Here is a 27,382-nt window from a genome sequence, read left to right as displayed (position 1 = left end):
GCTACTTCGACAAAAGTAAAATTTCGACTATGGTAATATAGAAATTGCGGGAGTCTACAACCAAGCACAAGTTCTTGGCCGTAGCCTCGGGGGCTACTCCCATCGGGAGCGCTGTTCGCGCACCCGAGAGATAAAAAAAAAGAGAGAGAATATCGGGAAATAATGACAATATAGCGACAAGGTGGATTAAAATTTTGAGCCTACAACCAAGCACAAGTTCTTGGCTGTAGCCTCGGGGGCTACTCCCATCGGGAACGCTGTTCGCGTGCCCGATGAAATTAAAAAAGGAAAAGGAAGAAAGATAGAAAAGCAAGAGAGTATATTTCGAGTTATAATTAACTCTACATATACTCCCATCGGGAGATTAATATAAGTCATATTTGACTCGATAAAATGTGCCATTCCAACAGCCGGAAAAGCACTCGACAATATATTCTCAGAACGCCAAAGTTGCGATCAATTTCTGAATGCCGCAAATTTGTGAAGGTAAGACCCCGATCCGTTCTGCTGGGCGTGGCATCGCCTAAGACTGCGCTTCGCTACTTTTATCCGTATCAACAGATACGAAGAAAAATCCTAACGGACGCGTTAGGTACTCGATAAATTTGACTGGGACTCGACAGAATGGTAAGACCTTAAGCGGCACCTGTCGGAGTTTACACCAGTATCCCGAGATCATGTCCAGGGACGTGATCTTGAAGTAGGTTTTTGCGGATTGCCACTAGAGCAGTTAACTAGTACCTGATCCGTCAGATGAACTAGCCCCAACTACCAGTATCCCTGTACAATATAGAAATTTATATGAAGAAATATAGAAAAGTTTAAATTGTCAAATAAAAAATAAACAGTGGAGATTTTCCCTGACTCTACGATTCAAGCAAAATCTCGGGGGCTACTGACATAGGCATCCCAAATGGGCCTGCCGGAAATAGTACCCGGGGTTTAATGAAGGCCCACTACCCGAAGAATAAGAAGATTCGGGAGCCCAAGATATATTAAGGAAAGTAGAGTTGTAATAGGAAGTGTTGTTTGTAATCTGGTGGGATGAGTTAGAAACCGTCCCGGACTCTGTAATTTGTACAAAACGAAACCCTCGGCTCCGCCTCTTATATAAAGGGGGAGTCGAGGGACGAGAAGATCATCGAATCATTGTTCACAAACCCTAGTTTTCATAATCGTCGAGTACTTTTCGGCTGAAACCTTCGAGATCTACTTGCCCTCTACTTTTAACTAAACCCTAGCCTATAACCCGTAGGCATGGACAAGTTGATACCTTGTCAGTGGCAATACACAAGGTAATGATATGGTGAGTGGTGATTAAAATTGCAATGTTGACGTTGAGCTTACCATTGATGATCCTTCATCTCTATCTCATTGCAATGCACTATCATCGAAATGGAGAATTCTCTGTCAAGTCAGCGTACCGTATGTTGATCACTACAAGAGAGAAGAGGGAGGAGTGGCTAGACAGCAGAGTCACGAGCTCAAATGGGAGAAGATAGCCCGGGAATGGAAGTCTCTTTGGAGAACGCAGGTGCCAGCCAAGATTCACATGTTTTTGTGGAGGCTCTCGAAGCATTCGGTGCCAATGAATGACGACTGTCACCGTTGAGGAATGGCAGAGACGGATCAATGCCAACTCTGCGGTGTTGTCGACACACTTTTCTTGACTGTGCCATGGACCGTAGTGTGTGGAGGCATGTTGATGAAGGGGTAGTGGAACACATGAGTGCGACATATGAAGGGGACGCTAGAGCTTGGATAGCAAATATGATTGAAACCCTGAATAGCGATGATCATATATGTCATAGTGTTTGTGACTCTTTGGGCGATTTGGCACGCCAGGAGGAAAGCCATTAACGAAAATATCTTTCAGATCCCTTTGTCTATGCATTATTTTATGCATAATTTCATCGCGGACCTTGCATATTTGAAGAAGCAAGAAAAGAAAGCCATACTTATGGCTATCACAGCTGTTGCACCTTGTTGGATCCCACCTCCGTAGGGTCATGTGAAGATCAATGTCGACGTTGCCGTGGGCAAAAACAATGGGCAAGGGGCAGTGGATGCGATCGCTAGAAGTGCTCGAGGAGAGTATATAGGAGGATCATCACTTGTGTTCCCTAGTAGCACCGACCCGGAGACCCTGGAGATGCTTGCATGCCGAGAAGCGTGTGCTCTGGCTGGCGACCTCTCTCTGAGGCGGGTTCGGGTGGCAACCGACTGCTCTAACGTGGTGAGAAGTTCGGAGAGGGGCCCTATGGGAGCTTTGTCTCACATAGTTCGAGAAAATCGTGGAGGTGAAGAAGATTTTCCAGGAGCTGGTGTTCATCCACGAATGACAGAGTTCGAACAAGGAGACGCATGCTTTAGCGAGGAGTGCTATCTACGATGAACCGGGCCGTTGTGTGTGGCTCAATGGACCGCCTGAGGGTTTTTGTACAAATATTCTAGCTGATTGGAATGAACCTGTGATCGTCAAGCAGCGAGTTTCTGACGCACTGTTTTTCTTACCAAGGTATCGAAGGGGACTGGAAGGTTTTTGATGACGCGGCTCGCGTGCCTAATAAAGTGTGTTTTTCCTCAAAAAAACGTAGAAGAGGAGCACACAAAAAACAACAACACTGGTCCTCCTTGCCAACTGGGATGATTTTGTACGCAAGAAGTATGGCTGATACATGTGAATGTCGCTATGCCACTCACTAGCTGACTCATGGCGGTATTCTTTACTCGAATGTAACATGGCAGGAAGTACCTAGGCACTTCTTGACGAGGAGCTAATTGAGCACTTGCTGGGCAAATAACTGTGGGATGCTAAAGAGTGGCTATTTTTCTTGCTGGAATAGCTATCGCAGGAGACTTTTATCCAAGTTACAGTCACGCTATGGGTAATCTGGACGATGATACGGAGTTCATGAACAAATATTTCAGAGTCCTCCCACCATTATGGGATTTGTACGTAACTATCTTGGAGATCTGAAACTTGCCCTTGGTGCTTCTAGTTCAACGAGGCTAGTGATAATTAAGCAACGAGAAACATCGACCGTGCGCTAGAATGCTCCACCACGAGGGTTATGCAAGGTCAATCTTGATGTAGCTTTATCCAAAGCGAAAATTGGAGGAGCAGTGGGTGTTGTTTGCATGGATGAACAAGGGTGTTCTTTTAGGTGGTACTGCTAGAGTTATCGAAAGCATAGACCCAGCAACTCTGGAGGCATGGGCATCCACGGGAGGTCTCTCCCTGGCTGAAGATCTAAATATCAAAAAGCTTATGCTGGCCACACACGATTTAGGAGTCTCTCGAGAGATCAAGGAATGCAACCTCTCGTCATATGCCACTATTCCGAAGGAGATTGAAGAAAGGGGGCGCACCTTAACGAGCGTTGTAACTCTTAAACTAGGATTGTCATGTCTGGTTTGGAACCTCCTGTGATCCTCTTGTACCTCTAAACTTTGTTGACTAATAAATAAGGATCTAATGCTAAAAAAAACCCCGTCGGGGGTGCGTGTTGATACCCTTTTGTTTATTTTCGTCGGATGCTAAAAAAAGGTCGTTCAGATTTGAAACAACATGTCTAGATTAAAAAAACAAAATTAATTTTTTTCACATTTAAATAAAAGTTCAGATTTGAAAAATGTCCAGATTTTAAAACATATTTTTTAAATCCAATATAAAAAGTTCAAATGTGAAAAAAAATCTTATTTGAAAAATGTTCACACATAAAAAAATTTAATGTTTAGATATAAAAGTTCACATTTGGAATTTATTTTTCATAAATGTTCAAAATTTGAAAAAAAAAGTGAAAAACCAGGAAACCCGACCGAAAGCTAAGAAGCCAAAACGAAAAGAAGTCTCCTAAAACCAGAAAAACCACAACACCTTGGATCTACTTAGGTCGGCATGTTTAGAAACTATAACGCCGGAAGAGGTACCCGTCAACTCGGTTCGCTTCGCGTTAATCATCAAATAGGCTTTGCCTAATTCGGGTAGCATGAGTACACACCCGATTTTACTACTAAAATTCGGGTTTCCAAAACTGCTACCCGAAAAGTTTTCCGGTTTCTCGGGTTCACGCTCAAGTATTTTGGGTTCAAGCTTTGCGTATCGAGTTTTATGCCCACCATGGGACGGAGGGGAATTCCGTTGTGATCTAGATCTTTTATATCCCACGGGCCAGATGAATTGATGGCTTTGTGCCGACGTTTTTTATGAGGATAGCTTGGGTAGGACCAGGGAAATGCTGACCTTCCCAAAGGCCGGTCCCGAGCGGAACAAGATGAGTGAGCCTCGTGAGACATGCAAACGATACCTGAAGGCCATTTTCGCGTTCGTGATCACCCAATATAAACGAGCTCGTGCTTGTACGGTTATTTTTATAACCGAAATGCATCGAGTCGCTGGAGATGGTTTAGATGAAGGAACCAGATCCTCTGACGTCAAGAAGCAAAGTCAGGGAACTACAGTGCACAGCTAGTGTAAAATGAAGAAGTAAAGTCAGAGTACTGTTTAATCTGTACTGTAGTAATTTACTATGCGCAATTACTGTTCATACAAATATCCTAAACCGAAAAATAGCCAATCATAATTTTAATTATAAGTAATTACTCTAAATGGATACCACATATTTACAGTGTCCAAATTAATTTAGATCAAAATAGGCTTAATCATATGGATATAGAGAAGCCAAGTTAGAGAACTGTAGATCATCTAGGTGTAGATCTAATGCCGGGTATTACTATGTCTGTAAACGAATACTGGTACTGTGGGTTTACCTTGTCCCTGCGAGTAGGACGAACCCGTCGAAGTCTTCATGGTGGCGATGGCGACGATAACGGCGTGAGGTTGAGGGAGAGAGGTGGCGGCGGAGCTTCCCGTCGGCACTGCACTAACCCTAATCGGTGGGTCGTCTGGTGGGGCGAGTGGCAGCTCTGAGCTGCCACTCGCCCCACCGTACGACCCACCGATTAGGGTTAGTGCGATGCCGACGGGAAGCTCCGCCGCCACCTCTCTCCTCAACCTCACGCCGTCATCGTCGCCATCGCCACCATGAAGACTTCGACGGGTTCGTCCTACTCGCAGTGGACAAGGTAAACCCACAGTACTCGCATTCGTTACGTACATAGTAATACCCGGCATTAGATCTACACCTAGATGATCTAGCAAAGTTAACATTGGTATCGTAGCTGTACTAGTGTGTAGATCTAGATGTTTTTTCGGGTAGAAAAGAAATTCAACGAAGCAACCCTAGATCGTCCCGTACCCATACGGCATAAGAGAAAAGAAAAGTAACCGGCCGACGCCCTCGGGCTCGCCGGCAAAGGTTGTGCCGCCGCAAGGCCGCGCCGCCCCACTCGATCCCGATGCGCATCGGCATGCCGAGACATCGGGGAGAAGAGCCATCTTCTCCTCGCCGTTTTTCCCCTCGGGTTGACTCGGTGGAGGAAGAAGAAAAAGAAAAGTGTGAAAGAAGAACCTCACCGGCTTACCTATGGCGGCTGTTGCTGCTGTTCACGGTCGCCGGAAAAGGGCACCACCACTTGAGCCTGCTTGCCGGCAGTGCGCCCACGCAAGGGTGCACGCACGCGCCGGCAAGAGGGCCAAGGGGGGCGCCACTGCTTCTCACCGCGCCGCCGTTGAGGTTATGGTGGTGGAGGCAGAGAGAAAGGAAAGGGGAGGGGGGCTTGTCCCCGGCTAGCTGCTGCCGGAGAGGGCGAGCGGCCACCTCCCAGGCGCCAGAGAGTAAAGAAAGGCGCGGGAGAGCCCCGCAGCCGCCGGATCCGAGCGCGCGGGCGGGAGGTGAAGCCTCCGCGCCGCCGCCGGAGTTCACAGTGGCAAAGAACAAAAGGGATGGGGCTACGAGCTCTGCCCGTCGCCGGCGAGCTGCCGGGCACGCGCTCGCGAGGAGCTGCCGGTCGGCGCCGCCGCCAAAAGAGAGACACAGAAGGGGCTCGGGGGAGAAAATGTTTAGGGCTAGGGTTTCTCCGGCCGTTTTCGGCCGTTTTATACCAGCCGAAAGAGAAGGGACGCCGTCGGATCGAATCCGACGGCCAGGAGAGCCTCCGCGTGGGCACCGAGTACGGGCCGCGTCGGCGCCGTGTGCGGGCCGCGTGGGCTGCGCTGGCCAGGCCGCGAACGGGCCAGAGGAAGGCCGCGTTAGCAGGCCGCAGTGCGTGCGGGCCGCGTCTGCCAGCCGCGTGGGCGCCGCGTCTGCCAGCCGCGTGCGCGGCGCGTTGCTGCGCGTCGCTCGCCGCGTGCGGGCCGCGTGGGCCGCGACAGTAACACAGTTTTTTACAGTTTTGCACTGTTTTATTGTTTTCCAGAGGCTTTTTAGGCATTTTTAGGTCACTTTTAGGCCTAATTTTATCCAAGTTTTTTCTGAATAAATAGAACCAACATGATATTTGTTCAGGAATTAAAAGGTGAAAGTTTATGCCTCTGAAAAGTTTAAAAGTCAAAGTTTGAATTCAAAGTTTCCGCTGCAAATAGTTAAAGTTGCATTTTTTAATTTGAAAAATGCAAAAGTGAGGGTTAAAATTTAAAAAGGTTGATCAAAAGTGATTGTTGAAACAATTATGATCTTGTCATTTTATGACCAACGTTGTTAATGGCATTATCATGTTTTGTTGTAATAATATGTGCAAAAGTGACAATTGAATTTTTAAAGAGATGATTAAAGTAATTATTGTGATAATTATGGTTATGTTATTTTTGGACCAACGTTATTAATGACATGATCATGTTTTGTTGCAATAAGGTGTGCATTTATCTCTATTTTCTGCCCAACGGTGATATAGTTTTAATTGCACAAACAGTTGTATGTTTTAATTTTGACCAACGTTGAATTATTGCATGCAAATTGTTGTTATGATCTCATTTTATTATGTTATAAAGGAGGGTACTACTTGATGAGATGCATCAAGGATGTTCCAACCCTCAAAGGTGACAACTACACTGAATGGAGAAAAGAAGGTCGATTTGTGCTGAGGTGGACTGGTTTCCCACAACTGGTCGGACCAAAAGATCCAAGTCGAAATGACAAGGATGATGATGCTGCATGGCAGTATAAAAGGTGGCTAAGTGCCATTTATAAAGAATACAATTGAGAACGCTATTGTGAGCTCAATTGCAGAGTGTGTTTCCGTAAGAGAGTATCTTGAAAGAATAAAGAGCCAGTTCACTGGTTCTTCAAAGATATGTGCGACCCAGCTGTTGTAGCAACTGGTGACACAAAAGTACACATGGACAGGAAGGACATGGCAAGTGTGCCATATGGTGTAATAATGCTTATGTGGGTGTTGTCTGTGTGTAATGTGAGTGAAAAAGTGTTGTCCGCGTTGGACAAAGAACAAAAGAAAAGAACAGATGAATCGTCGAAATATGGCATTATGGCTTAGGCCATATTTCGAGGGGGAGAATAGAAAGACTTGTTAAAAATGGTATTCTTCCTCCATTAGAATTCTCAGCGCATCGATTGCATTAAAGAAAAATTTGTAAAGCAAATTAAAAAGGGTGCAAATCGATGCACAACAGCACTAGAAATAATTCACACCGAGATATGTGGATCATTTCCTGTGAAAAGTGTGGATGGCTATGATTCGTTCATAACATTCAAAAATGATTACTCCCGATATGGTTATATTTATCCAATAAAAGAAAGAACAGAAGCGTTGGATAAATTTAACCATATTCAAAGCTGAAGTTGAAAATCAACATGATAAAAGAATAAAGATAGTCAGGTCTGATCGTGGAGGGGAGAACTACGGTCAACATACTCCATATGGCCAAGTCCCTGGACCTTTTTGCAAGGTTTCTACAGGAGACTGGAATAGTCGCCCAGGCACTCGATGTCAGGCGAACCTCAGCAGAATGGGGTAGCTGAAAGGCGCAACCGTACCCTTATGGATATGGTGCGCAGTATGATGAGCTATTCCACCCTACCATTGGGATTGTGGATTGAGGCGTTAAAAACCGCTATTCGCATTCTAAATAGAGTACCAAGCAAATCGGTGCCCAAAACGTCGTATGAGCTATGGACATGGAGAGTGCCTTCTCTAAACCACCTGAAAGTGTGGGGGAGCCCTGCTGAGGCCAAAGTATTCAATCCAAATGTCGCAAAGTTAGATACCAAAACAATCAATCGTCATTTTATTGGTTATCCTGAAAAGTCAAAAGGTTATCGTTTCTACTGCCCAGAGAAATACACAAAGTTTGTGGAAACGAGACATGTTGTCTTCTTAGAGGACGAAATGATGAGGGGGAGCATGGTAGCTCGGAAAATTGATCTTGAGGAGAAGAGGGTGCAGGCACCTAATCCGATGACTCAGGAGCCATTTTTTGCGCTACCATGTGCACCTGTACCGACGATCCCTGCGATTATGGTGCAAGCGCCTGTTGTAACTCCACCCATGACAACGATGAGTGAAAATTCGGAACCTCGTCCATCGGAGCCGAATGAACCATTTGTTGAGCATGAAAGGGAGCAACAACAACCACCTCTAGAGGCAAAAGGATTTACACAAAGAGAAGGGATAGATTACAATGAGACATTTTCTCCGGTCTCATGTAAGGATTCCTTCGAATCATCATGGCACTAGTTGCACATTTTGATTTAGAGTTGCATCAAATGGATGTAAAGATGACATTTCTAAACGGGGATTTAGAAGAAAATATCTACATGAAACAACCCAAGGGTTTTATCATGGAAGGCAAGAAAGAAATGGGATGCCGCCTAAAGAAATCCATTTATGGATTAAAGCAAGCCTCCAGACAGTGGTATATAAAGTTTAATGAAACAATTAAGAGATTTGGATTTAAAGAAAATATTGAGGACAATTGCGTTTATGCAAAGTTTAAAAGTGGGAAATATATTTTCCTAATCTTGTATGTGGATGATATTCTGCTTGCCAGCAGTGATGTTAGTCTACTGCAAGAGACAAAGAAGTTCTTGTCCTCAAATTTTGATATGAAAGATCTTGGTGAAGCGTCATATGTTTTGGGCATAGAAATTCACCGAGATAGAAACAATGGAGTATTAGGACTATCGCAAAAGGCTTATTTAGAAAAGATTCTAAGTAAGTATAATATGCATAAGTGCAAGTGCCACACCTGCCCCTATAGTCAAGGGCGTACGCTTTGGGAAACATCAAAGTCCCCAAAATCAATACGAGCTCGATCAAATGAAAGCGGTTCCATATGCTTCGGCTATTGGAAGCCTACAAGTATGCACAAGTGTGCACTCGCCCGACTTAGCATTTATCACCGTAGTACTCGGTAGATATAAAGAAAATCCAGGTTTTGAACACCGGAAAATGGTAAAAAAGGCATTGCGTTATGTGAAAGGCACAAAGAGTTACATGCTAACATACGTAAGATCCGATTCCCTAGAAATAAGAGGGTATTCAGATGCAGATTTGCGGGGATAAAGATGATAGAAAATCCACATCCGGATATGTATTCACCCTTGCAGGGGAGCTATTTCGTGGAGAAGCTCCAAACAGACCATAGTTGCATCATCCACGATGTATGCGGAATTTATAGCATGCTATGAAGCCACTGGGCAGTGCATTATGGTTAAAGAAATTTATACCCGACTTGAAAGTGGTAGATTGTATTGACAAACCACTAAAGATGTACTCGCGACAATGAGCCTGCAGTATTTTATGCTCACAACAACAAGTCGAGTACAGCTACGAAAACCGATTGAGGTTAAGTACTATGTTGTGAAACACAAGGTCCAGGATCAAACTATAAGTCTCGAGCATATAAGGACAAAAGATATGCTTGCGGATCCGCTAACGAAAGGCTTACCACCCGGCGTGTTCAAGGAGCACGTAGCCGGCATGGGTTTAAGGGAAAGTCTTACCTATCCCGGGATCATAAGAGGCCCAAAAGTAAAAGAATTTGTTTCAAAACAGAGAAGTGTATTGTGGTCGTCCGATTCTATCGGCAATAGAGCTGTGACGATGAAACATGCCCTATGGACTCGATCCAAAATGAAACGAATAAAGTGAAAGTATAAAGTTAAAAGAAAAGTTGAGATCAAGGGGGAGAATGTTAGGATTGATCTCCACCGCACTGCAGCCCAACGGCTCGGCACGACCCTTGACCTCGTCCGCGCCCGATCGGGGGCGCCCAACCGTTCGCCGGTTGGCGGGCCCCCGTCGCCCGCACTATATAGAGTGGCGGGGGCCGCGTGGCACGCACCACGAGGTTGCTCCGAGCCGCCACTCGCCCCACCAGACGACCCACCGATTAGGGTTAGTGCAGTGCCGACGGGAAGCTCCGCCGCCACCTCTCTCCCTCAACCTCACGCCGTCATCGTCGCCATCGCCACCATGAAGACTTCGACGGGTTCGTCCTACTCGCAGGGACAAGGTAAACCCACAGTACCAGTATTCGTTTACAAACATAGTAATACCCGGCATTAGATCTACACCTAGATGATCTAGCAAAGTTAACATGTGTGACTTTTCTTCCTCACGTTAGAGGATCTCGTTCCTTAGATGAAACCCACCAAAACTCTTGAAACCCCTGTGGGGAAGGGGGCCTGAAAAGATGTGACACTCCGGGGTTAACTGAAACCGTCCGTTGTTTAGCGTGGTGCCGTAGCGGAACACCGGCCGACCAGCCTCCCAAACGGAACAAAAGGACGGCGAGGGAAGCTCCAGCCAAGCTGTTCTCGGACCACTGGGGCGCCGGCGCTACAAGCCACTGCGGTCGCCATCACCGCGCTCGCGAGCGAAACACGCGCACGCGGAGCTGAGAACACTCCAATGGCGGCGATCACCGCGCCGCCGCATCCTCCCCTCGCCGTATTCTCCGCCGTGCCCTGCCGCGGACTGCGCTTCCGCCGCGCTCCACTCATCCGCGTGGCGGCCTCCTCCTCCTCATCGTCGGCTTCCTTCTCCTCCTCCTCCTCTTCCTCCTACGGGACTGGCGGGAGCAGCGGGGCCGGTGGAGGGGGCGAGATCCACTACGTCTCGCCGCCGCCCCCGCCCACCACGCCCCCCGGGGCGCCCGTCTACGTCACGCTCCCGGCCGACGCCGTGGGGCCCGGGGGCCGCGTGGCGCGGCGGCGCGCCATGGCGGCCTCGCTCGCCGCGCTGGCCAGCGCCGGGGTGACGGGCGTGGCGGTGGAGCTGTGGTGGGGCCTCGTGGAACGCGGGTGCCCTGGGGAGTACGACTGGGCGGGCTACCTCGACCTCGCCGCCATGGCGCGGCGCTACGGGCTCCGCGTGCGCGCCATTCTCGCCTTCCACCAATGCGGCGCCGGCCCGCAGGACCCGTTCTGGTGCGTCTCGCTTCTCGCCTCTGCTCTAAACATGTTTTGCTGTTCCTCTGTTAGGTTATATGCTTGCGAGCCGGACAATTTCGGTGTCAAATGCAAATGAGTTGATATTTGAGTTTGTTTAGAGACATCGTGTTGAAGCTCTCCTGCTAGATGTGCAGGATAAGGCTGCATTTTGAACCCATTTTCTGAGGTTTTATTGAAAAGGAGCGTGTTTAGATTAGTTATACAAGCGCAGTTGAGCTATAATGAATTCAAGGAGATCAGTGCAATACATGACCACAGGAGTGTCATGTATTAACAAATTTGATCTGAAACTTGTTTTGTGTTCTACACAACTGTTTATGTGGTGTATCAGTGGATGTTGGCATAGATCTTTCCAGATTATGCAGCATGCTGACCCTAGAGGAAAGAAAGGAAATAACTCACCGAATCATAAATACAAAGGAAATAACCATTCGCTGGCTTGGTGGCGCTTGAGCTCACGGTGGTGAGCTCGCCCACCCGGGTTCGAGTTGAGGGTGTAACCGAATTAAACGTTGGTGCTATCCAGCGCGTATAAATCCGCTGCTGGAGACGTTTCATCTTCTACCTAACAACGGACAGTCAAGGGAGGGATCCGTCCCCCTTTGGTCAACGTTTATAAATAGTACCAAGAGTTGTGTCGTGACATGGCGCCGTGGAGGTGGTAAAATGCTTCCAAGGATGTGGTCCTAATATGTTCTACTGTCAATATTGGGTGGAATCGTACTTTTCTGAAGATTCAGAATTCTCTGATATTCAAACTTAAAATTTTGTTTTGATGTGAACATGCCTGTTGAAAGAAGTGACGAAGTATTTTATCGCGTTTTTGGCATTCTAAACATGTTCTGAAGCTGAGAATTGACCAGGATGATTATTGTTTACAGCTTTGTTTTTCCAAGCACGACATGCCATTTCCCTTCAAAGAATTAAACTTTATCTCCATGAAGTGCCATTATGGTTCATGGCATTTTAATTTGGGAAGCTATTTGTGTTTATCTTAGTTGTCTCGTTGTTCTCTTCTTCACTGCGGATCTTAACACTGTGAGCTTCCTTAATGTGTATCACCTATTCCAAAGAACAGTATGTGGCACGTAAGCAGCCAAACTAGCACTTGAGCATTATGCTTACACTTATATGGCGTCATATGCAAATCTTCTATATATGGAGAACAAAATGTACTCTTTAAGTTTTTACATATAACATTTATGTCAAGTATGGCTTGCCACTATGCTTAAATGTATAATTCTGTAATGGCCGTACTGTCACAATAACACATTCAGTGAAACTTACACAAAAACTTGCATATGTGCCCCTTACATTATTGTTTGTGCTTTCTGTAAGCGATTGTTTACTGGTGGAATGGGATTACCATCGACAACTGGAGGTGCCCTGGTCGGTGATTAGAAACTTACAAGGGTGTGAAATTTTCTTAAAATTCAGGGATTATGCTTACCTAATAACTTATAGCTGACTCCACTATAGCAATTACTTTTTTTTCAAGAATCTTAATATAGACAACCTTCACTTGCCTAAGACAATAACTCCCTGATATGGTCTCCTAAGTCCTAACATGACTGGCACTGAACTATGATTCTATCTCTAGCTTACCTCAGCCTCATCTGGATCCCTCCGCGACCTTCCTCCTGGTTATCTTTTGCTCTATGCATTAAGTTTCATGCACCAACCAGTAGAACAAAAAGTACGAACTGATGGAGAGAAGGTAGGCAATCCACATATACTTTAACACCATGGATAGGCCCTGCTCTTTTCCTTTCTACTCTTGTTGCTCCTTGGGCTCAGACCACAACATTAGCCCCGCTGGAATTCTGGGAGGTTCTTCCTTGTCAACCTCACTCACCTCTCCAAGGTAGAAAAAGTGCTGGCAACAGTGTACCTTGATGAAATTCTCATACAATTCAAACTTATTCCCTTCTCCCTGTAATCTCTGGAGCTGTCAAACGGCGGAAAGACCAGCCTCATATGTCCAGTTGACACTTCAGAGTTCAGACATGCTTCCAGCAAGAGTGCTAGTACTAGAGGACTCCTTGCAGACACACTTCAGTGTTGGTAAGCATAGGCCCCAGAAAGAAGAAAAGGCTTTTAACTAAGCAAGGAAAACAGAAGAAAGCTGTCAAAAGAAAAAATGAAACCAGAGCTAAGCTATAGAAGAAATGTTCGACTGTGCTAAGCTAAGCTAAACACCTCCCTCTTAGCCAGGAGGCCGCGCGTGCAGCAGCAGCGCCTGCGATATTTCTATATCTCCGCCTTGTCCAGGATAGCATTGTGCACAAGGTACCTTGACTTGCTTACCAACACAAGAGCTTCCTAATATGGACTCGGAACATGCATGGACTCAGCTATTACGATATCCTCTTCTGGACTCTTTCCTATTCCTCCTCCTGGGTTGTTTTTGCTCCATTGACTGCTCCTGCTTCATTTTCTAGCTCTGCTGCTGGATTGATGCCGGTCTCCACTGCGAGGTGACAAAGGAGCAAATGATCTATGAAGCATAAAGATTTACACTCAAGGTGACTAAAAGCTTAAAACCAAGTTAGTCATCTTTGTGGTGATAATCGTGATAATGATTACTACAAAGGTAATGTTATGATGGGTGATACAGATGATCTTTTACACTTGCACCTGGAGGTACGGAAAGCCATCCTAACTCTGTGTCCTGCCTCTTTGAATAAGAGAATTGTACATTACATTTTAGCTCTCTTTGATGTTCAACTCTTAGTATATCTGTCCCCTTGCATCAGAATCATCTAGCTCTGTCAATCACCGCGAGCGTCTGAAGAATCCTTAGGAACCGGTTATTCATTTAGCATACTTATTTGGCCCAAGTCCCCATACGAACTGTGGGTCCATCCAAATTGCTACGAACCTTTGAAATTTTGAAAACTGGGTGTTGCTTGGTGTATGACCGTCTTATATCAATTGTAGCTCGTTGATGCAACTGTTAAAAGTAAAGGTGGCTGACATTTTTGCGGTGCCGTTCCCCAGCCATTTATATTGGAAAAATGTTGCTGGAAATGACAAATGGTTCAGCGGTCACACTCCGAAATGATCCAACCATATGGTGGTAGTATTGAACTTGAAGAATTTATTCAGTATAATATAGTTTAAAAATATCTTTTAGCCACATATAATTGTGCCAGAATTCCACTCAATAAAAGAAACTTTGGTCCTTTTTCCACTCTGCAATGTTCACTGTGTTGCCTTTTCAGTTTAGTTCTTTATTCTTGTAAAACCAAGCTACTTCATCATTCTTTTTGCTGCCATAATGACAAGTGAGAATACGCAAGCATTTATGAACAAGATTTCTCAGTTGTGCTATCTTTTGGAAAAATTATGTACTTCAGGGTCCCTCTCCCACAATGGGTGCTTGAGGAGATGGAGAAGATGCCAGACTTGTCATATACTGATAGGTACCAACGGAGAAATAAAGAATACATCTCATTGGGATGTGATATTCTCCCCCTTCTGAAGGGAAGATCACCTATGCAAGCTTATTCGGACTTCATGAGGAGCTTTCGTGACGCTTTCAAGGACTATCTTGGGGGCATAGTGACAGTATGTTCTTTCCTTTGGTGTTTAAGCGCAACATGCTAATTTTACACCAGCAAGAAGTTGTAATCCCCTTAGAATTGCTGTCTTTCAGGAAGTTCAAGTTGGGATGGGCCCAGGAGGTGAGCTTAGGTATCCATCATGCCCAACTGAGAAGCTAAACCAGCCAGGAAGCTCATCTGAACTTGGGGAATTTCAATGTTATGACAAGGTACGCAGTGAAAGAAGATCCATAATCTTATCACTTCAGTATGGACATTTATTTAATGTTAAGAGAATAACTGTATATGATCATCGACCCAAGTACAAGGCCTAGTGTATGACTTAGGTTTTACACTTGCCGTGTTTAAAGCAACTAGAACTTGTGTAATGAGCCAATTTATATGATAATTTGAACTTAGCTTTAAAACCCACATGGTACATAGTTCAGCTTATATCAGATTCTATGTATGAGTGGCTTTAGTTTATTCAACAATCAAACAGGGCCAAGAGCACAAAAATAAGCTGTCCTTTTTGCCCTGGCTCGAGTTTCCAGTCTCATGAGCTAAAAGCCCAAAGCGGTGGCCACATGCTTATTCATTACCTTGTATCCTTCTGAGGAAGTAATACTGAACTAGACAGAAAATGCAGTGCACATGCATTTTCTTAGGATAAGCCTCAATAAATGGTTTGGTAATCTCCTTTGTGTTATCATATGCCTCTTTTGAAGGGCTCTTCAGATTGGAATTTAGCATCAAAAGATAGTGTTGTGATCAGTTTGTTCTGTTGTACTTCAACAGTTCATGCAAGCATCATTGAACGCTCGTGCGCGGATTCTTGGGATTCAAGAGTGGGGAGATGGTGGACCAGCTGGCATAGATGACACGCGGCAGAACCCTGAAGAGACTAATTTTTTCCGCGCCGATGGAGGATGCTGGAATACACCTTATGGTCGATTTTTCCTCGAGTGGTATTCAGGAATGCTTCTTCTTCATGGAGAGAGGTTATGTGCGGTAGCTGATGCGATCTTTTCTGGCACTGGTGTGGCCATCTCAGGGAAGGTTTCTGGCATACATTGGCACTACTATACATGTTCACACCCATCTGAGCTGACAGCTGGTTACTACAACACACTGTTGAGAGACGGTTATCTTCCTATTGCTCAAATGTTCTCTCGACACAAAACTGCCTTGTGCTACAGTTGCTTCGACCTAAGGGATGCAGAAAGAAGCAATTCTCAGAGCAGTCCTGAAGGCACTCTCCGGCAACTTATGGCTGCCGCTAAAATATGTAATCTGCCTCTCAACGGTGAAAATTCTGTGACGAGGCTGGATGATACATCGTTGAGCCAAGTCATACGAAGCTCGAGGCTCTACTCTGGTGGAACTTCAGGAACATCTTTCTCTTTCAATTATGTTAGGATGAACAAAAGTTTGTTCGAGTTCCACAATTGGAATCGGTTTACCAAGTTTGTTAGGAAGATGTCAGACGCCAGAACCTTTCTAGCTAGACTAAACTTCAGGAGAAGACACCAACGCCCGCCTTCGATGTCAGTCGTTTGGGTTGTTAGCCGGGCCTGTGCATATACATGATTTTTTTATTTGTGAAATGTGTACATGTAATCCTAGTTATAAATGATTCGAAAAGGATTTGAAATAAAGTTCTCAGTGGATGGCTCCTTTTGTGCCTCTGGCAGGAGGGTGAAGTTGTGTCTGGCCTCATGCTTATTCCAGTTTGATTGAAGGTTCTGCCTCCCTGTGCTGGGTGACTAGCTCCTCACCGAATCTTGGACTTTTTTTGTGTCAGTAGCTACACCAGCACAAACTTCTACGTGGAACACCTCAACACGCATATACTACTAGTATAAAACTGCAGAAATCGTTTATTCTCGACTATTCTCTTGTATCTATGAGCTGTCGTCTGGAAACTGTGGTCTTGGTCTTCCGCCAACTGCGTTATCATCCATTTATCCATGTAGGCCCTAATCATGCAGAACTCACACAGGTGGCATGAAAGGAACTATATATGTTGCCCAAGAAATGGCGTCTATTCCAACCGGAAACTTCTCGTCGATATCTAAAAATGAGTGATGCCAATGTAACAACAATTCCTGAACAGTGCAGGATGAACAAGTCGCCTACAGTTAGCAGCTGGATTTTTATACACAAGCTTCCAACAATTACATCAGTGTAGTAGCAGACCTAGAATCCGTACAACACTACTGGGATAAGATACAAATTAACACTCATGTTCTCCAAAAAGCAAAAAAAAAAAAATTAAGACTTCATAACAGGGAGCAATGAACCAAATAATCATAGAAGAGCTCAAACTCGAGGATAACCGAAAATGAGTAAAAGGAAACTAACTTTCCAAAACTGTTCAATTTCTGAACGACAACAAACAGTCATATTACAACAACTTCGGTTTTAACTGTACTGCCAGAATTACCAGCGCCACGTGCTAAATATGTACAGCATTGATAGCACGTGCGTTTTGCAGAGTTACACATATTCGTACAACAAAAAATGGTAATGTAATCGAACACAGTAAAACTGCTAATGCTATCTAGCAACAGGACAGGACTAGCTTAACAACAGGTGAAACTGACTTCATGGAATAAGAACCCGTACATACCCATTGAAAAAAGAAGTTAAGAACCAGTATATCAACCGGAGCTTCCACAAGAACTACCAATGTGGGCCGCAATATCGCTAACTAATAGCCTGATGACATGGGTACCAGAATGCCTAGAGATCTCCATGCATTCTTCCAAGTCCGCATTGCAAGCCAACTTCACCCACTCATGATCATCATCCAGATACTTGATATCAAACATGCCAGCATCCATCCTCAGCCTTTTGGCTACTTCATCTTTCAGTCCCATAACGCTGCTTGAACATGGGAAGCGGAACCTAATAATATCTTCCTTAAAACTCGCCTTAATCGTCACAGTCCTTGAATTTTGCATTGCCCCAAAATTGCCGCGAGGGGCTAATATTGGTCGGTCAATTGCTGAAGTGAAGAGATTGTTCAAATCTTTGGAGCTACCAGAATCCTCGATGGGCATCCTAGAAAGTGGTAGCTCTACTTCTTCGAAAGGCTCTTTTGTGAACCCTTGCAGATTCAACTGTGGTTCCAAGAAAGTTGAAGCAATAGGCTGGCAAACGAATGTCTGGTTTGCAGGACTTCCCTGGCATGAACCCTCCGAAGTACGTGAATTTATACTGCCTTCTCCCGACGAGCTTCTTGAGTGAGAAGCTTTGTCTGCTTCAAGTTGGACATTATTGCTAGCGTCTACAAATCTTTGCTGGGGCATGAGTGCACCAAAATGGCTACCGTTTTCTTGTGACTTCTGTAAAGATGAATCTCTGTCACCGTCGACCACAGGACTTGAAAGTTCTGCTTTACTTTGACTTGCTCTTTCTATATTGAAAGAATCTGATGAAGGGCCAACAGGAATAGTTGGAAGAGGGCCTGTAATAGATGTCAGATTAAATGCAGCATCTGAGCCTTGAACAGACTCAATTACTTGCTTCAACTTCGAGAGAGACCGGTTGACCTTGTTGATTTTTCGGGATGGCCAACGAGAAATCCCATGTTGCCTGCAGATGCGCTTCATGGTTGTAGGACACACTGTCAAACAGGAAAAATATTAGCTAATGTCAACAATATCCAATTGTCAACCCTGCTACTGTTATTACTGTTACAAGATTTGATGTTCAATGCATCTAACTCTCCTTTAGATCAAAAGCAAATGGGTCAAAATAAGTCAGCTACAAAAATGATTTTAAAATATGGGAAGCCGGATTACAAAATGCACAACCATGTTTCATTCACAAGCCCAAATTCCGTTTCCTTAAGTAGAGTTATCTGGTGAAGCCTATTAGTTGTCAAAAACATTTCCGTACACTACCATGATGTGCTTCGAATGCTAAATGAGCACATTTCTGCCTCCGAATCAGTTCCAAAATTGAAACCTCCATCAGTAAGTATATGATCTACCATGTTTATATTTCAAAGGAACAAGTGTCACATCCATGGTGTCATGAGACATGACAGAAAAAAATGAAAATAGAATCCCAAATGCCAGCTACACTGATGGCATTTTCGAAAAAATAGAAAAACAACACAACAGGGATACAACATGGAAGCTCAAATCTGCATGCTGCAACATTCTGTTAGCGTTTAAGCCTTAAAAGAAATAAGCACTGCCCAGATAACTAATTGTTTTATTGTATACTCAAGAGAACTAGATTTTCAAATTGAACAAAAGTTGAATGTAGCCATAAAAACTAGAGGAATTGCAAACCTAAAACCTACAGGAATTGCAAACTTAAAAAACTAGAGGAAATTGCGAACTTAAAAACTAGAGGAATTGTGAACTTAAAGAGCTAAATATTTAAAAGCATACCACCAAGGCTTTTTGCTGCATTTTTCAGGCTTCCAGAAAAATATTGCTGAAGAACATCTAAGCTGATTGTTTTTTCAGCTTTGCCCCGTCTCCTTTCAGGGGGTTTGCCATTTTTGTGAAGCAGCGAAGAATCAGAAGCGGCGCTACCATTTTGCCTGGAGACAGATGCGCCATTATTTTGAGAGTTATCGTCAGCCAACAAATGTACCTCGGATGCTTTACTATTCCCTTTATCAAACTCATGGGTTCCTCCATGTGTATCATCTTCCAGCGATTCACGAAAGCAACCTTCAGGGTTCTCGAACTGCACATTTGTCTTGGAATCTTCATTCTCGATCATTATGACATTACTAAGTTGAAGAGAAGCTTCGTTGGAGTCTCCATTACCAGCTACCTTTAGATTACGGAGACACTGATTGATCAGACCTAATATAGACTCCAACAAGGCATTTTGATCATCTTCATCTCTACAACTGGGTGGCAAGAAAAACTCTAACATATAATAATCATCACCAGTATAAGGACTTTGTAAACATATAGCAAAGCAGCCAGCCAGTCCAAACATACGGGCATAGTGCACAAGGGGATACTCCAGCTTACAGAACTGACTGATATCTTTTGAAAAGCAAGGTCTGTGATAGATAAACGCCTTCCCTGAAACTCCTTGTCCCCTCTGCAGGTGATGTTCTACACAGGCATCTCGAAATCCCCACATGTGAGCATCAACCACGTGAAATGCCACATCACTAGTTGACATGCAGACTTCCCCCATGCAACTTCCATCAAAGCTCAGGCAGCTTTTCTTAAGACCGCCACCATGAGCCAAGACACTTCGATGCTTGCAAGGGACCCAGGTTTGTGCTAAAGGAAGCTTGTGCTCTTCACATACAACTGTCAGGATCTCCAGTATCTCCACCAGGGCGGATTGACGGCCTTCATTACAAATCTGAGTACATGAGAAACAAAGGAAAACATAAATCACCAACGCAGTAGAAACGGCGGAAGTGCATTGTCCCTATTAATTCAATGCTAACCTGGACATTTGGATGCTCCAATATATCGGTGCTTTTAAGATTAACTGCCTGCATATAGAAGAAATAATATTACAAAATCATAAAAGAGGTGGAAGCTCATGGGTGCTACAGCTGGTGGCTAAGGATATAATGTCTACAATCCACATATCCAAGCAATGTGACCTGAAAGCTCATGTGACATACACAAAATATAACATGCAAAAGAAAATGCTAACCTCAAGAGCTTTGCAGACTTTATCGACCTCATCAGCATAGTTTATCTTTTTCGATGTCATTATAAGTTCAACAACAGCAACACATGACTGAACAGAAGGATCAAAAACAGGCAAGGCAACAGTGCCATGAACGTTGTAACTGATGGCATGGTTAAGGCGTGGGTACTCAGAGCTGCTATAATACTGCACATTTGGTGTCCACTCAGGCACCTTTTGCTTGTAGACACGCCCAGGTAACCCAAGCTCTCCAGCATTCTCTCCATCTACTGAGAACATGTACATCATGGATACAGCCCTGTACTGAAGTAGCCCGATGCTCTGGTGGTCAAGTACAAATGGTTGTCCTGATGTAGTGAGCACATAGCGATCTCCACTCTTAACCGGTGCCCATACCTGGACCAACAGGTGTTGATCGGTTGAATCCTTGAAGCACCTGAGAGCATGTGTAAGCTTCTCCTTGAACAAACAAGAGCTGTTTGTGCTATCGTCATGCAGAGATAGGTTAAACTGCCATTTGTTGTTAAGACGTTCAACCGTCTTACTTGGCGTATCCGAATTCCCTAGTTAGAAGAAGAGAATCAATATTGTGAGGGAATAAGGCTAAGAACATATACAAAATAAAAGAATAATCTTCCTAATTAAATGAGCAATGCATTTTTTCTATGATCATCCACCCATTCAGCCTAGAACTTTGCGCTAATGTGAATATGCGACAAGCAAATACTTATTTCAAGAATGGACAATATGTTTCTGAGAGCCACCAAGTTTGTTAACTCAGATGCATCAGCACTAATAGTAAAGTGAAACAAATGAACAGTGCCACGCATTCTATCATCAATCCAAGGGCAATTGCCTGAGACACCAGCCAACGAAATGGAGAACTCCTAGTTTATTTAGCACATAGGTAAAGTACAAATCATTGTCCACTTCTAAATATTAATAGTAACATAATGAGACAAAGTAAGGCCTTATCCAACAGCTTCAACTTTGAATACAATCTAGAATTGCCAATGGCGTCATAACCCACCAAAACTAAATCTAACTAAATAATCGAGATCGCTTTGGAGGCATCATATTCATACCACCACTGAATCTACTAATTATCCGAGATCACTTTAGAGGCATCATACCACCACTAATAAGGACACCGCGAAAAGTAGATTGCAGCACCAGGTAAAGTAAATGACTCTGGCAACAAAGAAAATGACACCCGTCCTTTGTGTATACATATATAGGAGTAGTATATATAAAGTTGTAATTAGCAAGTACTCCAATCTCGTAGTGGAATCCAATTAGCTACCAACCAGTATTTCCAATCATTTACACCGGAAACCCCACGTAGTTACACTAATTAAACGCCGCTGGCATATCATTGGCTCATTGCAACAAGGGAAGGAGCCAATACAACTTTTTTTGAAGGAAAGCTAATACAACATTTTATCCTTGTTGTTGAGCTAGCAAGTAGAAATATTCTATTTCCTGGAGAAATGGACGAGACGAATCATTGGCAACGAAGAAACGTGGCAAAAGAGGCACAAAAGCGCGCATGATCTCGAGGAAGAAGAAAGGGGGCGCAAAAAAAAAAGTCAAACACAAAGGTCGGAAACTTCGCGGATGGTACAGCGAAGATAAAGGCTAGCGACTAGGGTAGCAGCTATAGATTCCATCTGCTCCGCTGTTCCAGCTTTGGAGCAGGCAGGCAGATTCCAAGGAACAAATGGTACACCGAACAAGAGATAGGAACAAAATCACGAACCACCCTATGCCACTTGGGTTTGAGAGTGGGATTCGTATGGATCGAGAGGCAGTGACAGGGAATTGAACTGCGTTCCCTGCCATGCCATTCCAGGTCAATCCCTCCCAGCTCGGGTGTAACCGAAACAAGGCGAAATGATATGCTACCACAGCCTTCTGTTCGAATCGTTCCAAGTCGCGGGGGGAGCCGAAGCCGAGAATGAAGCGACGATTCCAGGTGAAGTGAAGTAAACTAGAGAGAGCTTACCGGAGCGGGCTCGGTGGACGTCCTCGGCGGCGACGGGTGCGGGGATACTGGTGTCCTCCGCGGCGGGCGCGGGGCCGACCTCGATGGGCATCATCTGGCGGTCGTCGAAGAGCCAGAGCGGCGACTGCGGCGTGAGCATCCAGGACGAGGAGGTGCCGGGCAGCGGGTGGAGCGGCGGCGAGGAGGAGAAGAGGAGCGAGGTGGTGAGCGAGTCGAACGGCCAGAGGTCGCCCCCGCCGTCGGCGTGGGCGGCGGAGGAAGGGTCGATGTCCATAGCAGAACGCTCTGTGCCGGACACGCGCGCGCGGGCTCAGGCAGCGTCGCGTCGGCGGCGGCGGCGGCGTGTGAGGAGGCGGCGACGGGACGGGGAGAGCAGTAGGGGAGGCAGGGGGAGCCGGGGTGCCATATGTGGGGGAGGGGAGGATCAAATGTGGCTGGTGGGCGAGATGTGGCGGGTAGTGGACCGGAATAATGTTAAGATAATGGCAGCGGACAAGTGGACTCGGGGATCTGCTGCGGCGTCCCGCTGCCGCTGGGGCCCCCACCACCCCCGTCGCACACAGAAATGTCAGGATTGGTGGCGATGCTATTCCATTTGCTAGGGGGCTCCCGGAATCTACCCCACAGGTGGGCAAGTATGGTGGACCGGTGCGTGCATACATGATTTGTTAATTTTCTTTGAATTAGGGCATCTCCAGCGGAGCATCCATTTGCGTCGCGCGGGGACCGGAAATGCGTCTGGCACCCTCTCCAGCGGCGCGACGCAAACTGACCGGGCCATCCGCGGAGACGCAAACCTGCCGCAAATATGCGCCAGGTTTGCGTCTCTGCGGACGTTCGGCGGACGCGGAAAGTGTCCGCTCGCTTCCGCCGGGCCCGCTCGCGGCGAGTGCTGCATCGAGGGCATCGCTCAGGCGGTCGGCGCTTCCGCGTGCTGCGCCGCAGCCATCGCCATCAATGGCGCGCGCTGCACTGCTGCACGCGCATCGGCGGGCGGCGGACGGGCTTCGCGCGCGCCTTCAATGACATCGTATCCGCGCGCGGCCGTCCTTAAGACCACCGGCCGCGTTCCTCCTTCCCCACGCCTCCACTCGCGCCACCATTGCCGCAGCGTCATGGGGAAGAAGAACGACTTCGAGGCCTCCGGCACGGCGGCAAGAGGGTGCCGCTCCCGTCACGGCGGGGAGGCTCATGCACGGCAAATGGTTGTCGTGCGAGGCTCGGTCCGACGTGCAAGCTGCACGGCGGTCGGCGGCTCGGTGCCGCACGGTGCCCATTCCTCCCGTCCACGCGCGCGAGCCTGATCGGACCGCGGAGATCCGGCGAAGGAGGCGGTACCTGCCGCCGGACCTCCACGCCGATCCGGCGTACGCCGTCGACTCCGACACCTGGCGTAGGTATCTGACAACCGAGACGGATAAGAGAAGAAGGGCGGGCTTCATGGGCGACAGGGATTTCCCCTTCGGGGATGCACCGCCGACTCGTCCACGAAGACAGGAGGCGCCGAGGCGTCGTCAGCAGGCGGCGACGCGCGCGCAGCACAACGACGACGACGACGCCACCGCCTACGACGACGACGACGACTACATCGAGGCGCTCGCGTACCAGAACGAGGAGGTGAAGGACGACAGCGATGACTACGTCGCGGCCGTCTTCCACGAATGGCAGCAGGCCGTGGCGGAGGGCCGCGTTTTTGAGTTCCCGAAGAACATGACGGACGACGAGATGGCGAAGCTCGGCGTCCTCGTCTCCGAGAACGACGCGCCTGTGCAGCCGCCGCTGCCCCGCTACGCCACCCGCGTCATGCCGCCGGGCCTGTCGGAGGATGAATCCCTTCGACTGGCACTACAGGACTCGGCCGCGCCACAACCGCAGCCCTGGCCGCCTCCTCCACCGCCGCCACAACCATATCCCTGGGCGCCTCCACCGCCGCCACAGCCGCAGATCTGGGCGCCTCCCCCGCCGCAACCCTGGGCGCTTCCTCCACCTCTAGCACCGTAGGCGTGCCCGGCGTACGCTCCCCCGGATGGCAACTGGCCGTGGGTGATACCGGAGCTCATCGTGCTCGACAGCGACGAAGAGCAGCAGTAGGCGTTAGGGTTATTTCATGTTTTAACTATGTAAATTATGTTTCATGTATTAAAAAAAAGTTTCGGCCAAAAAAATGCGTCGTGCCGCTGGAGCCACCCCTCGACGCAAACGGGCGCGCGGTCGATTTCGACCATTTGGGCCGACACAAACGGACGCGCGCGGACGCTAAAATGCGTCGCGCCGCTGGAGATGCCCTTAAGTGCACTTTTAGTCCCTCAAGTTTTACACAAGTCTAATTTTGGTTCCTCAATTTTATTTTGGTCTAAAAATGTCCTAAATTTTTTAATTAAATCTAATTTTGGTCCCTAGAGGTAGTTTAATGCCGGTTGACTGGCTTTTTACTCTTTTTTTGCCACTGTGAATAAAATTGGTCGGCTTTTGGATACACACGTGTGCCGCATCCGCCTTTATCACTTGGTGCAGCTGCCCTCGCCACTTGAGCCACCTACGCCTTTCTCGCCAGGCGCAGTCGTGTCAGCTACCTCCGCCTTTCTTGCTCGACGCAGAAGCTCTTGCATGTCTGCTGCCTCTGCCTTTCACGCCCGGCGTATCTGCCCTCTTAGTGTTAGGCGTCACCGCTAGGTCTTGGGAAAGAGTTAGGGTTCCTACGCCAAACGGAGAATGATCACGATCTCGCTGTCGAACGTTCGTAATGTCAATTGCATAGCTAATCTCGAAGTGAGATGATCCTACGTGGATTAAAGATGGTCAAATATTTCTACGGTGGCAAAAGAAGAGAGTAAAAAACCGGCCAACCATCATTAAACCGCTACGAGTGACCAAATTTGGACCTAATTAAGTGTTTGATGGTAGGTTTAGACCAAAACAGAGTTGAGGGACCAAACTTAGACTTTTGCAAGACATGAGGGACCAAAGATGCACTTAACCCATTTTCTTTACCATCATGGGTTCTATGATTGAGATGAACCATGTTTATAGTGCATAGATATCCTTACTAGTGCTTTGTGATCGATCTATATGCCGGGCATGATATGCATCTTTGGTAATCTTGCAAGGTGTTCGTTTTGAAGATTGTCATCGCCAAATTAGGGTTATACTAAGTGATATGTGAGAGTTGACCAGCTTATATATATCTCGTTAGCAAATGATGTCACTGGTAGAAATGGTGTTATTATTTGCTGATGCAAAGAACTAAACAACACGGTTGAATCACGTACGCTTTGATGTCTTCGGACCTCCATTTTTGTGGGAGAAAAATAAAGCAAATACTAATGCACAATACGTCCGCCATGACCATGGTGGTTGTAGTAGTTATTAAACAACTCTTATGATTCTTTCAATAGCAAAGCAGTGGGCGGCCTATATCATAGTATAAAGTTGATGCATCCAACTAGCTAGTCGGTTGCTGATATTTTCAAACCAAGGTCATATTGAAACTTAAATATTTGTGGACATGGTTACATGTGAGTGGCGTCTAACTATGCAACATCTTTGGTAGTGAAAATAAAAAAAGAATATAACAAGTTGAACCAATATAATTTGTGTATTTGGTAGCACACAATAACATTGTATAATGCTCGCTAAAAATATGAAGAGACGTATATTTTTTCGTTATATTGAATTTGGCGTGGTCAAACGAGTGTGATTTTTTTGTGATAATGGGTTAATAATGTTGCGTCAGTAAGGGCTATATCTGCAGTTCGTACTCGGTAGAATATATTAGCGTTGCTATCGGTAGAGCAGAGAGCAAGTGGTTTACGGTCTCCATTTTCTCCATGAATTTAAAAGTGATCAGATAGTATTTGATGGTGTGGTGCATATACATGCTTTTTTTGCAAATCATTAGACTAACTTTGGTCGAAGATATGTGCACATTTTATCTAAACCACCACACATGCCTCTAAAGATAGACGCTACGACATTACTCAGAGGGAGCACCCATATCGCAACGACCCATCGGAGTGCATCTTGTTTGCATCTTCAATAGCAAAGCACTTGGTTTGCATATATCATATAAAGTTGATGCATCCAACTAGCTAGGCGGCTGCTGATATTTCAAACCAAGGTCATATTGAAAATTAAACTTTGTGGACCTGGTTACATGTAAGTGCCGTCTAACTATGCAACATCTTTGGTAATGAAAATACAAAAAAAAAAGTTGAATCAATATTAATTTCCTATTTGGCTGCTCTCTAAAAATATGAAGAGATGTATTTTTTTCGTTATATTGAATTTGGCGTGGTCCAACGAGTGCGATTTTTTTTGTAATAATGGGTTAATATTTTTGCGTAAGTAAGTGCTACATCTGTGTTTCGTACTCGTTAGAATATATTGGTGTTGCCATCGGTAGAGGAGAGACCAAGTGGTTCACGGTCTCCATTTTCTCCATGAATTTAAAAGGGAGGGGATACCACAGAAGATAATATTTGATGGTGTAGTGCATATGCTTTTATTTTTGCAAACTCATTAGACTAACTTTGGTCGAAGATATGTGCACATTTGCTCTAAACCACCACACATGCATCTAAAGACACACGCTACGACATCACTCGGAGGGAGCACCCATATCACAACAACCCAGCGGCAGTGCATCTTCAATAGCAAAGCACTGGGTTGCGTATATCATATAAAGTTGATCCATCCAACTAGCTAGTCGGTTGGTGATATTTTCAAACTAAGTCTTAAACTTTGTGGACCTAGTTACATGTAAGTGGCGTCTAACTATGCAACATCTTTCGTAGTGAAAAGACAAAAAATGAAACAAGTCGAATCGATATTAATTGTCAAGTAGCACAATAGCATTGCATAAT

At 45.8% G+C, this 27,382-nt stretch overlaps 2 protein-coding genes across 3 annotated transcripts; one reads left to right on the top strand and one right to left on the bottom strand.

The window, feature by feature from the left end:
• Nucleotides 1-10,773: 10,773 nt before the first annotated feature.
• LOC124667202 (beta-amylase 1, chloroplastic-like) lies at nt 10,774-16,563 on the top strand. The gene is made up of 4 exons (XM_047204516.1): nt 10,774-11,291; nt 14,675-14,885; nt 14,974-15,090; nt 15,659-16,563. The coding sequence occupies exons 1-4, from the start codon at nt 10,774-10,776 to the stop codon at nt 16,448-16,450; spliced, it is 1,638 nt and encodes a 545-aa protein (XP_047060472.1). The 3' UTR covers nt 16,451-16,563.
• Nucleotides 16,564-17,205: 642 nt separating this feature from the next.
• On the bottom strand, nt 17,206-22,810 carry LOC124659097 (protein NLP3-like). Of its 2 annotated transcripts, XM_047197044.1 has the most exons (6): nt 22,521-22,810; nt 20,519-21,078; nt 20,304-20,351; nt 19,270-20,215; nt 17,525-18,491; nt 17,206-17,423 (listed from the first exon to the last, which is right to left on the bottom strand). In XM_047197044.1, coding segments are annotated over exons 1-6 (2,796 nt in total). In that variant the 5' UTR covers nt 22,795-22,810; the 3' UTR covers nt 17,206-17,422. The 2 variants fall into 2 exon arrangements, with proteins under 2 accessions (XP_047053000.1, XP_047052999.1); XM_047197043.1 differs by having other exon boundaries at nt 17,206-18,491.
• Between the last annotated feature and the right edge of the window lie 4,572 nt (nt 22,811-27,382).

The sequence above is a fragment of the Lolium rigidum genome, chromosome 6 (genome assembly GCF_022539505.1).
Source record: "Lolium rigidum isolate FL_2022 chromosome 6, APGP_CSIRO_Lrig_0.1, whole genome shotgun sequence".
NCBI classification, from domain to species: Eukaryota; Viridiplantae; Streptophyta; class Magnoliopsida; order Poales; family Poaceae; genus Lolium; species Lolium rigidum.
Note: the sequence above shows the minus strand (reverse complement) of the source record. Positions and strands in the feature narration are given on the sequence as shown.

What these genes read in the sequence shown, in the direction of transcription:
- LOC124659097 (XM_047197043.1), bottom strand. Translation starts at nt 22,794, where the DNA reads ATGGACATCGACCCTTCCTCCGCCGCCCACGCCGACGGCGGGGGCGAC. An exon ending in CGTCCACCGAGCCCGCTCCG is followed by an intron (nt 21,079 to 22,520) that starts GTAAGCTCTCTC and finishes TCTTCTAACTAG; the next exon opens with GGAATTCGGATACGCCAAGT. An exon ending in TGCAGCAAAAAGCCTTGGTG is followed by an intron (nt 18,492 to 19,269) that starts GTATGCTTTTAA and finishes CCTGTTTGACAG; the next exon opens with TGTGTCCTACAACCATGAAG.
- LOC124667202 (XM_047204516.1), top strand. Translation starts at nt 10,774, where the DNA reads ATGGCGGCGATCACCGCGCCGCCGCATCCTCCCCTCGCCGTATTCTCC. An exon ending in ATCTTGGGGGCATAGTGACA is followed by an intron (nt 14,886 to 14,973) that starts GTATGTTCTTTC and finishes GCTGTCTTTCAG; the next exon opens with GAAGTTCAAGTTGGGATGGG. An exon ending in AATTTCAATGTTATGACAAG is followed by an intron (nt 15,091 to 15,658) that starts GTACGCAGTGAA and finishes GTACTTCAACAG; the next exon opens with TTCATGCAAGCATCATTGAA.